At 37.1% G+C, this 14,063-nt stretch overlaps 1 protein-coding gene across 1 annotated transcript in view; it reads left to right on the top strand.

Moving 5' to 3' along the window:
- The window catches only part of PCBD2 (pterin-4 alpha-carbinolamine dehydratase 2), a 49,259-nt gene extending 35,561 nt beyond the window's left edge, over window positions 1-13,698 (top strand). The window contains exons 3-4 of the mRNA XM_079703663.1: window positions 12,169-12,249; window positions 13,440-13,698. Of these exons, the coding sequence (XP_079559789.1) occupies window positions 12,169-12,249; window positions 13,440-13,535 (177 nt within the window). The 3' untranslated portion in view covers window positions 13,536-13,698. The remainder of the gene's footprint in view (window positions 1-12,168; window positions 12,250-13,439) is intronic.
- Window positions 13,699-14,063: the final 365 nt, after the last annotated feature.

Genomic DNA, 14,063 nt, shown 5'->3' with positions numbered 1-14,063 from the left:
AGGTATTCTCAGCTTGTGGTCATCTTGGTCAGAACGTCTTTTTGGCACAGAAAGCTGTGTGAAACTTATCTAGTTAGAGAACTTTCACTGAAAATGGAACAAAAACGAAGGACTCTTAGGTAAAATTGTGTGTACAGGTGTTTATGTTGCTTAACTCTGCTGCCTTGAGAAGAGTGGATTCATAGTAGTAGACCTTTATCAAACAGTAGTCTCCCTAGGAATTCAGGAGGAGTTTACTAATGTAATTATAAATCCTGATTCTGCAAAGAAAACTGTTTTGCACCTTGCTTTTTCATTTAACAGTATACATTGAGGGTAGTACCAGGTAATTAGCTAAAAGAGCTGCCTTATTTTTCGAAATGGCCTAATTAGGATATTATGATTATTGCAAAAAAAATGGTGACTTAGGAACTTATTTTAACGGCTCTAAAATATTATGGTTCTGTGAGTACAGCTTTTGAAAGTAATGTTTAGAGGTGAGTGTGCTGTCTCACAGGTGGTGTACTTATTGCCACAACTGAGGGAGCACTAATTCAGCCTAAGGCCCAGCAGAGCGGGCTGCTCGTTCAGTAGCTTGTGGACATTGTCTCAAGTGCCTGGGGAAGCCAGTTTTAGCTTCAGAGTTGGGTATTCTTGGCCTGAGTTGTTGGAAATGTTGGGCTCTGCAGTAGAGCACGTAGAAGGCAGGTAGCCTAGGGCCCCTGGATCGGCGGGGGTTGTCTGCCCAGACACACACACACACACCGGACTGCCTAGGGGATGGTGTGCAGGGAAGGCCTTCAGTTTGGCTTCTCAGGGAGATGTGAGTCACCTGTTTGGCTAAGAAGCTCACTGACAGATTGCCAGTTCCACTGGAAATCTTCTTCTGAGGTTACATCGAGAAACCACTCTAAATATGTTTCTGGTTTTCTCAGCCTTGCAAAGGTGGATTTCTTTGGCCTTCCTATTGTTCTTGTACTAGGTTTGGAAAGGAATTCTTCCTTTCCAGGCCATAGACACTATAATGTTAAAGTGTTGATGATGATAATAAACACTAGCATTAACTGAGTGCCTAATAGAATGCCTGTCATACTGTAAAGTTTGTTACATGAATTATCCCCTTTAAACATATGAGGAAACTGAGACTCATTTCAAATGTTAAGTAATTTCTCTGAGGTCACATAGCTTGTGAATAGCAGAGCCAGGACTTGAACCTAGGTCTCTGACCCTAAAGTCTCTGCAATTGACCACTGTGTCAAAATACCAGTGACAGTTTGGAGAAAAAAAAGCATGATCAATACATCTTTGGTTGGATTTGCTCCTCACATTTCTCGTGTTGTAAGTTGAGAATATTCGTCTGTTGCCTGCAGATTAAGATCTGATGTTCCCTTTGCAGTGGCTAGAACAGTTGAGTGTTTTTCAGAGAAAGTCATCATGAGACATGTAATCATATTCTGGGGGCAAAGAATGCCTTTCCTTGGTGCACCAAGCAATGTTTATGCGATGGATCAGTCACCAACACCAAGGGAAGGTCCTGTCCTGTGACATGTGCGTGCTTGGCAATGATCTTGCTGTGCATTTTGCTTAATAATTTTCATTATTTTTAATTAAAGTTGAAGAAGTGCAGACTCTAGCTGAAATTAAGGTAGGTTGTGTTGCCGGAATTTGGTAATTACTTTAATTGATCACAAGATAGTTTCCTTGATCACCAATTAGACTAAATTGCCGATCATGTTTCAAGACGTGAAGAAATGCCCAAACTGATTTATGTAATAGTGTTTTCATTTCTAATCAGACATAAATATCGTTTCCTTCCATAGCAATTGTATTTTATAAAAGAAGGGTTATAGGCCTACAAACATAAAGGTGATTCATAAACAATAGAGTTCTAATTCATTGAATTAGTAAAGGAAGTATTTAGAGGCTTAATGGAGATTGTACTGGGGAAATTACTTTGGAGTTGCTGGTGCTCATTTTCTTAGTGGGAGATATGTTCTTTTTTAGTGCATAATTAAAATAGTCTATGATCAAAATATAAAAGGCAGCTGATTTAAAGAACATATCAAAGAGAATTGCTCTGAGTAATGACAGATTCATATTGTAAATATGTGCTAGAAGTTAAGTCTTAGAACTTTAATAAATCATGTTATTTGGACTGAAGCTGCATTTTAAATTCAGGGTGCTGTTAAACATTTCACAGATCAATACAGGATTTTTGTTTCGGTTTTGTGCATCTGATAGTCTTTCATATTTTCATGGAATAAACTGAAACAAAAGGAACTCTAAGAAAAATTAAAGTTCCCAAAGAGTACTTGATTTGGGGTTCATGGAAAAAGCTTTTAATTGCTGATGGTTTGGAGATTTCCAAATGACAAACTTCATTGGCCCAATTTACTGTGATTGTAATGCTAACATTCCATAAAATGGCAGAGTGACTTAAAAAGTCATACTTCATCATGCATTCATGGACTTGTTCATAAAACGTTTGTAATTTGCAATAGAGGAAAGACTGAAACCATTATCAGCCATTATATGCTATTTGTTGGACATATGTTTGTTTGAAATGGCCGTGGCTCAACAGAACATGGCTCATAGACAAACTATGCTATAAATTGGCACTAAAAACCCACCTAAACAGGTAGGCATATGTTAAGAAGTTAATGTGAGCCAAAATATTTTAATATGAACCAGGTTACATACATCGCAGGATCCCAGCTCCCTTTACAGTGAGACCTTCATTTGCATGGCTTCTTCATTTTGTCCCAAGCTAACTAACTTTTAAAGTAGATCATATATATATTGCTTCAAAAGTCAAAAGGGGGCTTCCCTGGTGGCGCAGTGGTTGAGAGTCCGCCTGCCGATGCAGGGGAAGCGGGTTCGTGCCCCGGTCTGGGAGGATCCCACATGCCGCGGAGCGGCTGGGCCCGTGAGCCATGGCCGCTGAGCCTGCGCGTCCGGAGCCTGTGCTCCGCAATGGGAGAGGCCACAACAGTGAGAGGCCCGCGTACCACAAAAAAAAAAAAAAAAAAAAAAAAAAAAAAAAAAAAGTCAAAAGGTACCAAGGAGTATAGTAAGCCTCTTCCTGTTCCTGATTCTCAACCACCCAGTTCTCCCTTTCCACCTCCCATCATTCACTATTCCCAGATCCTTATATATCATTCCAGAAATATTAATGCACATACTTTCTTTTCTTTTCTTTTTATACAATTTATAGACTATTGTTATGCATTTTTCCCATTTAGTAATATATCTTGGAGGTATTTCTAGTCAGAGGATAAAGAGTTTTCTCCTTCTTCTTAATGGCTACATAGTATTCCAGTGAATAAATGTACCATAATACATTTTAATCAGCTCTCTATTGATGGGCATTTGGCTCTTTCAAGCCTGTCGCTGTTACAGGCTGTGCTGCAGTGACCATTCTTGTAATTTATGTGTGAGTATGTCTGCAGGACAAATTCCTAGAAGTGGAATTGCTTGGCCGAAAGACATAATCGTATTTTTTCTAAGGGCATAGGCATTTTTAATTTTGATAAATGTTGTTGTATTCTCTTACATAGTGATTATTATATCAATTTATTTTCACCAAAAATATGAGAGTACCTTTTCTCCTGTATCTTCACTCACAGAATATTATCAAACTTTTTGATCTTTGCCAAACTGATAGGTTTAACTTAGTTCCCCCCACCCCGATTTATTGAGATAAAATTGACATATAACTTAGTTTTAATTTGTACTCCTCTTATGTATGAGATGGAGCAGTTTTTATGTTTAAGAACCATTTGATTTCTTTTCTCTGTTATCTATTATGTCCTTTGCCCACTTAAAAAAAATTGGGTGTTTGGTCTTTTTCTTATTAATTTATTATAAGATCTCCTGATATGCTAAGGAAATGTGTACTGCAAATACAGTTTGTTGTCTTTTAATTTGTTGACTTTTATTGTCATACAGAAAAAAATTTAATGTAGTGAGATTTATCTATTTTTAAAAATTTATTTATTTATCTTTATTTATTTTTGGCTGCATTAGGTCTTCGTTGCTGCACGTGGGCTTTCTCTAGTTGTGGTGAGTGGGGGCTACCCTTCGTTGCGGTGTGTGGGCTTCTCATTGTGGTGGCTTCTCTTGTTGTGGAGCATGGGCTCCAGGCGCATGGGCTTTAGTAGTTGTGGCACGTGGGCTCAGTAGTTGTGGCTCACGGGCTCTAGAGCGCAGGCTCAGTAGTTGTGGCGCACAGGCTTAGTTGCTCCGTGACATGTGGGATCTTCCCGGACCAGGGCTCAAACCCATGTCCCCTGCAATGGCAGGCAGATTCTTAACCACCGCTTCACCATCTGTTTTTTAGTAGTGGTTTAAAGTTTTTTTTGCATGTAGAATTTATGCATTTCTTATTAAGGTTACTCCTAGATAATTTTTGGTGCCATTTTAGATGGGAACTTTTCTTCCAGTGTATTTTCTAATTCATTGTGTTTATAAGAAGGCTATTGACATTTTTTTGGCTTCTTTTATTCTTGACTTCAATGGGAATTCTTCCAGTCTTTCCCCATTAAGAAAGGTGTTGCCTTTTGAACTGCGAATATAGTCTGTCATGTAAGAAGGGGCCCATATATTCTTATTTCATTAAGAACTTTAATACATAATAAATACTGAATTTATCAAATATCTTCTCAGAATTTATGGAAGTCATATACAATTTTTCTCTTTTGATTTATTAATATGGTAAATTATATTAATAATTCCCTAATATTGAACCATCCTTGCATTCTTAGAATATATCCTATTTGCTCATGGTGTTTGTTCTTTCAGTGTACTGCAAAGTTTTATTAGGATTTCAGTTAATATGGGATCAGTCTATAGTTTCATTACTATATGCCATCGCTGTGAGAATTTGGAGACAATGTTATGATAGTTTATAAAAACAATTTGGAAATATCCTTCGTTTTCTTTGCTCTGGAACAGTTTAATCAGTATTAGAGTTAACTGTTCCATATAGGTTTGGTAGAATTCCTCTGAGAAATGATTGGGAACTGTTACTTTTTGGTGTCACTCTTAGACACATTTCTCTTTTACAGTTATTTAATTATTTAGATTTACTTCTCTTCTATGGTCAGTTTTGATCATTTTTATTTCTCAGAGAACTATCTTACCTGTGTTTTAAAATTTATTTGTATGCACTTTGTATTTGTTGAAAATTCATTTATTGTATGTTTTAAAATTTCTCTTGTAACTGTAGTTTCTTCCCCATTCTCATTTCCTGTTTTGTTTATCTGTGCTTTCTCTCCCTATCTTTCTGTTTGTTTGTTTTTACAGGAAGCAACCAATTTTCTATTATATAATTCTTCCGGATACAGCTTCTGGATTCAGTAGTTATATCATTTTTTTCTCTTTCCTAATTAATTTACATTTGCTTTTCCCTTTATTTATATTCATTCCTGCTCTCCTCCTTAAATTTATTTTCTTGTTATTTATCTATTTTCTTGATTGGATATTTAATTAATTTATTTTAATTCTTTAAAGTTCATTAATTTAAGATAATTTAAGTATTTAAAGATGTTTACTCTGATTATTGCTTTAGATGTATCCATATGTAATGCTTACATTATTAATTTCTATTAATTAATAGAAATAATAATTAATGATTATTTTCTCTTTAGTATTGATTTCTTTTTTGATCTGAGTTTTTCTATTTTTGTTTTTTTGTTTTGTTTTGTTTTTCTCATTTTTTTAGCTACTTTAATTAAAAAAATTTTTTTAATAGATCTTTATTGGAGTATAATTGCTTCACAGTACCGTGTTAGTTTCTGTTGCACAACAAAGCGAATCAGCCATATGCATACACATGCCCCATATCCCCTCCCTCTTGAGCCTCCCTCCCATCCTCCCTATCCCACCCTTCTAGGTCATCACAAAGCACAGAGCCAATCTCCCTGTGCTATGCTGCTGCTTCCCACCATCCAACTATTTTACATTCAGTAGTGTATATATGTCAATGATACTCCTCTCACTTTGCCCCAGCTTCGCCCTCCCACCCCATGTCCTCAAGTCCATTCTCTATGTCTGCCTCTTTATTTCTGCCCTGCAGCTAGGTTCATCAGTACCATTTTTTTTTAAAGATTCCATATATATGCATTAGCATACGGTATATGTTTTTCTCTTTCTGACTTACTTCACTCTGTATGACAGACTCTAGGTCCATCCACCTCACTACAAATAACTCAGTTTTGCTTCTTTTTATGGCTGAGTAATATTCCATTGTATATATGTGCCACATCTTCTTTATCCATTCATCTGTCAATGGATATTTAGGTTGTTTCCATGTCCTGGCTATTGTAAATAGTGCTGCAATGAACATTGACCCAAGAGTTTTAAAAGAAGGATTTAAAATTTTTTCAGGTAGTACTTTTTGCTACATTAGTGTCCTAATTTTGTTTTTAATTTTATTGGAGAATGTTATCAGTACTATTTCTACTTTTTGATTATTGAGATTTTCTTTGTGGGGTAGTATATATTTGGTTTCTGTGCATGTTCCAAATATATTTTAAAAGCTATATCCTCACGTTTTAGAGTTTAAAATACATCGATTACATCTACCTTTTAAATTATGTTTTTAAGTAGTCTTAATCTGCCATGGCTTAAGAGATGTGAATTAAAGTCTCCAACTACCAATATTTCTCTTTGGCCCATGAGCCCTGTCATTTCTGTCTCATTGATTTTGATGCTATGTTATTGCAATATAGATATTCACAGTTATTCAGTCTTCATCCTCATTGTGGATATACTTTATAATTTAAATTACCCTTATGATTTCTTAAAAGAAATTACATTTGCCTATGTCCTTTTATTTCTAGTGGTTGAGTTTTGCTTTGTGATCCATTGTAATGTTCTCTCTTCTTTTAACTGGTTGGATTTAGGCTCTTTACATTTATTGATTGGAAAGATGTTTGGTCTTATAAAACATGACAGAACCAATATACTCTTTTCTCCCTTATCTTAAATCATTATATGGATTGTGGGGGTTTTTTGTTGCATTTTAATTGTGTTTTCCTTTACTTAATTGTGAATTAAGTTGTTTTGTTTTCTTCTAAATTTCGTTCTTCTTGTGGATACTATTAAACCTATAGTTTTACATAGCAAATGTAATCCTCCATTTCTTTAGATAGCATTTAGCTAGCATTTCTTTAGATAGTGGTCTCCCCACTAAGCAATATCAAAATTACACTTCTACTTTTTCCTACTTTCCTTTTAGGAACTAAAATTTTAGTTCATATTGTTTTTTGGTTCTAGTGCTTATGTTTTATACTTTTAAATATATCTTACCACTTGATCTTTCAGCTTTTAAAGATTATTTTTTTAACTTTCATCTACCTTCCCTATTTTTATTATCTTCAACCCTTTTAATAGTTTATAACATTTACATTTTATTCTATAACTATAATCCCCACAGTTGTTTAAAATGTATTTCTAGAGCTGAATGAATTTATTACTCACTGTCAATACCTTTGGTATAGTTTCCGCATTCATCTCTTAGTTACTTATATTTCATCCTTTAATAAAAATTTCCTCAAAAAGGGTGAATGGACATTATTCCCTGAGTTACTGCATTTAAAAAACATATGTCTCTTGCATTAATTTTGAACAACAGTTTAGCTGGGTATAAAATTCTTTTTTTTTAATTCTTTATTTATTTTTGGCTGTGTTGGGTCTTCGTTGCTATGCGTGGGCTTTCTCTAGTTGCGGCAAGCGGGGGCTACTCTTCATTGTGGTGCGCAGGCTTCTCACTGCAGTGGCTTCTCTTGTTGCGGAGCACTGGCTCTAGGCGGACTTCAGTAGTTGTGGCTCACGGGCTCTAGAGCGCAGGCTCAGTAGTTTTGGCGCATGGGCCTAGTTGCTCCACTGCATGTGGGATCTTCCCGGACCAGGGCTCGAACCTGTGTCCCCTACACTGGCAGGCGGATTCTTAACCACTGAACCACCAGGGAAGCCTATGGGTATAAAATTCTTCACATTTTCATTTCCTAAAGGCTTTATAGGCATTGCTCCTCTAACTTGTATGTTGAATGTTGATATGTGGAAGTTTGAAGTCAGCCAGATTCTTTTCAACATTATAGGCGAATTGATTTTATTTGACTAGATGCCAAAAGAATTTTTTTATCTTCATGGTTTACTGACTTCACTAGAATGTGTAGACATGGCTGAATTCTTACAATCTATAGACTTAAATCTTTTGTTTCTGGAAATTTTTCTTGAATTCCATGTCCAGTTTTTTTCTTTCTTCTGTTTTGTTTTTTTTTTTTAAGTTGTTGTTCTCTTATTGGCAACAATTATCTATATGTTAGATGTATATCATTTTCTGTATTTATTATTTCCTAATTATTTTAAACTCGTGTTGATTTCTACTTCATTTGTCCATTTTCTCAGTCCTGTTCTCTAAGCTTCTTACTGGGTTGCTGGTATCTATTTTGCCTTGGGCTGTTAGCAGATTTCTTTGATGGAATGGTTTAGAAAGCCTGTACTTTTAGCTAGCTCAAGGCTTTTAGATTCCAAGTGGCATCGTGGTAACAAGTAGCTAGGGCTATAAAAATAAATCTTTGATAGAAGGGACAGATGCTTTTCACTGTCTGCCAAGTTTGCTGTTTAGTCATATTCCTTCTTTATTGTATTCCATATAATCAAAATTCCCCTTTGAGGTTTTGCTTTTTCCCTCTCCTACCTACTCATCTAACTTCCTTGCAGAAATTCTTTTACTTTAATTTGAATGTGTATTGTTATGGATGTTGTTAATTTGTGGATTTAGAAATAAATGTTTGGGGCTTCCCTGGTGGTGCAGTGGTTAAGAATGCGCCTGCCAATGCAGGGGACACAGGTTCGAGCCCTGGTCTGGGAAGATCCCACATGCCACGGAGCAACTAAGCCCATGCGCCACAACTACTGAGCCTGTGCTCTAGAGCATGCGAGACACAATTACCGAGCCTGTATGCCACAACTACTGAAGCCCACGCACCTAGCCAACTACTGAGTGTGCGTGCCACAACTACTGAAGCCTGCACACCTACAGCCTGTGCTCCGCAACAAGAGAAGCCACTTCAATGAGAAGCCGGCGCACAGCAACATAGGGTAGCCCCCTCTCGCCGCCAACTAGAGAAAGCCTGCGCGCAGCAACGAAGAAACAACACAACCAAAAAATAATAATAAAAAAATAAATTAAATAAATTTATTTAAAAAATTAAATGTTTGGAGGATTAATTTGTTCTGTTATATGGAAGAAGGATTTGGAATTATCTTTTTGCTCCCGTAACAGATAGAGTATTCTTTCCCTAAGGAAGAATTAGGATCCTGTGTAAATGGTTTATCAGGCTTTTCGATTTTTTATTAAATGTAAATATTAGGTGACAGTTGAAGGGAAATATGCAAAACTGAGGAAAATACAAATTTGGAGGGTGTTTGGATGTACTTTTTTTTTTAACATTGTATGTAGCTAGGGTAGATGCTTTTTCTTTGATCAATGTACCTCTTAGGATATGGATGTTCTCTTTTAAGTCATACTTGTGATGGAATAGATTTTACTACTACGCTGATAGCATGCTGGTGGTCAGAGATTTGAGGAGCACTTCTGATCATGTTCAGATCATCCACTTAGTAGATCCATTTGGCTCTTGGGCAATGTTAAAGGAGTCTAAGCATCACTTTGGACCTTTTAGGATAGCTTGGTTCAAAGAAATTGTGGCTACAGGGCTTAAGAACTTAGACAGTGACTGTGCCCACCTGATTTCTTGTTATTCAGCTGGTTTTCCCAGTCAGTGTGCATCAAGGTGATATTCCACCGTATATTATCTCTTTGTCTCGTATATGTATGTCAGTCTCTGTTTATGGCACATGGGAAAAGGAGAGAGCCATTCTTCTGAGAGGAAGCAACTGGAATCTTAGATTCTCAAGTCTGTGGGAGGGCTTTTCATTTACCATTATGTTTTGTGAGGTTTACGGTATGTAGTTTGGCCAGAAGCAGTAGTGGTAGCAGTATGTGAATTCTGTGCCAGGTGCTGTGCTAAGTGTTTTTATATCCCCATCTCTCTCTTTTTTTTTTTTTTTTTTTTTTGTGGTATGCGGGCCTCTCACTGTTGTGGCCTCTCCCATTGCGGAGCACAGGCTCCGGACGCACAGGCTCAGCGGCCATGGCTCACGGGCCTAGCCGCTCCGCGGCATGTGGGATCTTCCCGGACCGGGGCATGAACCCGTGTCCCCTGCATCGGCAGGCGGACTCTCAACCACTTGTGCCACCAGGGAAGCCCTCTCTCTTTTTTTTAAATAAAAATAATTACATGACCTTTTTATTATTATCACCATTTTACTGATAAGAAAATTGAGGCTCAGAGTTAAATCACATGACGGTTGAGTAGTAGAATTGGGATTTGACTCCCTGGCTCAGAAATCCATGTCCTTGGGACTTCCCTGGTGGTCCAGTGGTTAAAACTCCACACTCCCAATGCAGGGAGCCTGGGTTCAATCTGTGGTCAGGGAACTAGATCCTGCATGCTGCAACTAAGAGCCCACATGCCGCAACTAAAGATTCCACATGCTGCAACTAAAAGATCCCACGTGCTGCAACTAAAGATACTGCATGCCACAACTAAAAGATCCTGCGTGCCACAACTAAAGATCCTGCATGCCACAACTAAAAGATCCTGCTTGCCACAACTAAAGACCCTGTGCAGCCAAATAAATAAATATTTTTTAAAAAAAGAAAGAAATCCATGTCTTTAATGTCTCTTGGGGTGGTGATGAAATTGTAAATCTTCTAAAGCTAAACGAAAATAAAGCATTATAGGCAAACAGGGTAAAAATTCTCATAATAATTTAATACAGGTTAACTCTGTGTTTGAATAATTAAAACAAACTTTCTCATTTGACTTGTTCCTTCCCCTCACATAGAGAATCAAATTATGAAATGAGAAGGGATGGGAGAGTGAATATTGTTTTCCTACTGATAATTCCATAAATAGTTAAATGGATTTTTCTTGAACTTCCTTCCTTTTCCTAATAGGGAAGACTCTTCTTCAGGCATTAAGTGTCAAAATGGAAATCTTTATCCTGAATGAAATCAATTCTGAGATAGGAACCATTATGAATGACAGAATTGTTTGAAAATGGCATCTTCCGTATTTCTGTTAACTTGGAAATGCACTCTTATGTCATTTGGTGATCCAAAAAACATACCCCAACTAACATCAGATTGGTTTTTCTGGATAGGGGTAAAGAAGTTAAATATTTATTTATGTGCTGTAATGGGTAATGCCTGTGAATTCCACTGTAACTTTGTAATTAATGTAGCACTTCCTTAGAATCTTACCAAGTATTTCTGCCTTATGGACACGAAAGAGACAAACTCTTCTACTGTTTGCAATTACCCTCATAAAAATTTGAAAGCAAGCAAAAAAATGGTTTTTTTCCTCTTAGGACAAGTTTGCCTTCTGCTTAACAAAATTAGGTTTGCACTTTCCCTGTGGTATGAAGACAGTGCCCTACTGGCCCCCACTTATGCCTGTGGCTGGCTCTGCAGCCCTCTGCCCCGAGGCGGAGTGCTTTCTCCTTGAAATGGCAGTGCTAGGCAGTAGCAAGAAGACCCTGAGTGGGCAAGCCCATTTCTGTTCCACTCTGGATGTCAATGAAAACAGTCTCTCATCCCCTTCTGTCCTGCCTGGCAGATGGGATGGTTGTTCATTTCTCCCGGAGCTTTGGCTTAAGACACACTCACAAGACATTTTCCCATAGTCTTTGTGGTCGATGCCTTAGTTAGCAACCCAGTCACTAAAAACAAAAGGAGCAGTGCTGCAAGAAAAGTGACTTCTAAGATTTGGGGCCAGGTAGTGAGATCCAGGACATTGAATTAAAGGGAAATTAGTCCTTCTTTTGGAGAGTCTCGTCCTGAGGAAAATAAAACAGCCCAGTCAGGTCACTGGGTGAGACCAATTTCCCGGTTTGTTTATTTGAGCCTGATTGTTTTTCACCATCCAGCAGCAGGTCACAGTCCTGCTACACTGCTTCCCCAGCTCTATGGAGAGCATTTGCTTTCATATTTGATTCTCCAGGCTTCCCTAAGGATTCTAGCCATGTCTTTTCCGGTCGGGTTGCTCTGGTATCTCTCTCAGGTCCAGGGCAGGGGGCACTGTCAGTCATCACTTTTGACTTTATCTTATGCAGGCATTTGGCTTTATGTCCCGAGTTGCCCTACAAGCAGAGAAGATGAATCATCACCCGGAGTGGTTCAATGTGTACAACAAGGTAACTGAATTGCCTGATTTTGGAATCACCATAATTATGGAGTTTCTTAAGAAACTTCTTTCTTCCTTTCTTGCTTGTCATCCTGTGCAGCTAAGTGTCATTGTGCTTAGGAAAATATTCTCTTATTCTTTCTCTCAGAATCCCTGTGTATTACTGCAAATTAGTAAAAAAAAAAATGTTCAGATCTACTCGACAACAGTGACTAAGTTCTTTATTTTCATGCTTATCTTCTACAGACAGTAGTACGGAAAAGTTGGGCCAAATTAGACTCCTGAATTAAACTTGAATATCTGTCATGTAGATAAATTTTTAAACCCTCTTAAGGTAAAGTATTGAAAGAGATTGTAGCAAATAAGAAAGATATGGCCTTATTTAATAAATTTGCTCAAGAACTATTTATTAAATTCTCTATTCTCAGTGGGAACTGACCTTCTTAAGAGAAAGAGCAGACTGAAAAGACTTCATCAAGTAGTTTTAAGGGGGCACAGTGAGAAGAATCACACTTGCCCAAAAAGCGTCCTTGCCTTGGTGATCATGCCATGTGGAATTTCTTATCATCTAGATTTCTGTGAGGTTTCTATTATCTCTTTGAAAAAAGAAAATTTCACATTTTTTGTGATTTAATTGGAATAATTCAGAGCATACAGGTACCAGCATAAACTTTTATTTCCTAGTTGCCTCTCTTTGCCCATAATTTTGTTTTTGCTTTTTAATTGATTTGTCAAGAGGCAGCAGTCTGTTCCTCCACCCCACCCCCCCTTCCCTAATTTGGAAATGGACTTTTTTTTTAACATGGTTGCTGAGATATTACATTTGATAGCTTAGTTTTTCTCAGTGGCCTGAAAATAGTTGGTGTAATTAAAGTAATGGGAGTTAAAGTGGTACCTCAGTCTCTCTCTCTCTCTCTCTCTCTTTCTTTCTTCCCCAAGAGTCAAGATTTGAGATTCTGGTAGCTCATTTGCCCTTCTTATGAGAGAACCTTTTTATCCCTAGGAGGCTGCTGGGCCTAGCCTGGAGTTTACTGGGTTTTGGAAATGCATTGCTTATTCATAATGTAGTATTTTCTAAATCATTTAATCTCCTCAATTCTCAAAGATAAATATTGAGTAATAGATTGATTTCTGAACTACCAAAGGAGAGCATCATGAATTGCAACTCAGGGTTTTCAAAGCTGCTTCTCTCTTTCTTAGGTTCAGATAACTCTCACATCACATGACTGTGGAGGACTGACCAAAAGAGATGTGAAACTGGCCAAGTTTATTGAAAAAGCAGCTGCTTCTGTGTGATTTCTTCCAAAACGCATGTAAAATCTTATATACACATCTAGCTCCAATGTATTTTGAAAGCAATTTATCAACACGTGAACAAATTAAGCCGTAAATTTAGTTCACCTTTTGAACGATCACATTTTGTAAAATCAGTGCTTAAATAAAAATGATTTAAACTTGAGCCTGAGGTATTTTTCATTATATCTAATCACATATATAAGGTAAATCAACCCGGGTAATTCTATTAATAATATTAAAAAAGAGAAATAACATTTTTAAAGACCAGAAATGGGTATGGGGGAGCATTCACACATTTTTATAACCCAGAAATTCAAGTGATTATGGTGACTTTACAAATGCATTGTGTTGGAGAGCAATTGTAAGGTAGAAAAAGAATGATGAACTCTATAGGTAAAGTGTTTAACTGTATGTAACAATTCTTATGATGCTAAAGTTGATTTGGATTTTAGCTGTTGTTACTACTTAAGTAGTTACTTAATTTACAGAGATCTCAAAAATTGGGTGAGCTGTCTAGTGTTTTATCCT

Source organism: Hyperoodon ampullatus (assembly GCF_949752795.1).
Source record: "Hyperoodon ampullatus genome assembly, chromosome: 4".
Lineage (NCBI taxonomy): Eukaryota > Metazoa > Chordata > Mammalia > Artiodactyla > Ziphiidae > Hyperoodon > Hyperoodon ampullatus.
Note: the sequence above shows the minus strand (reverse complement) of the source record. Positions and strands in the feature narration are given on the sequence as shown.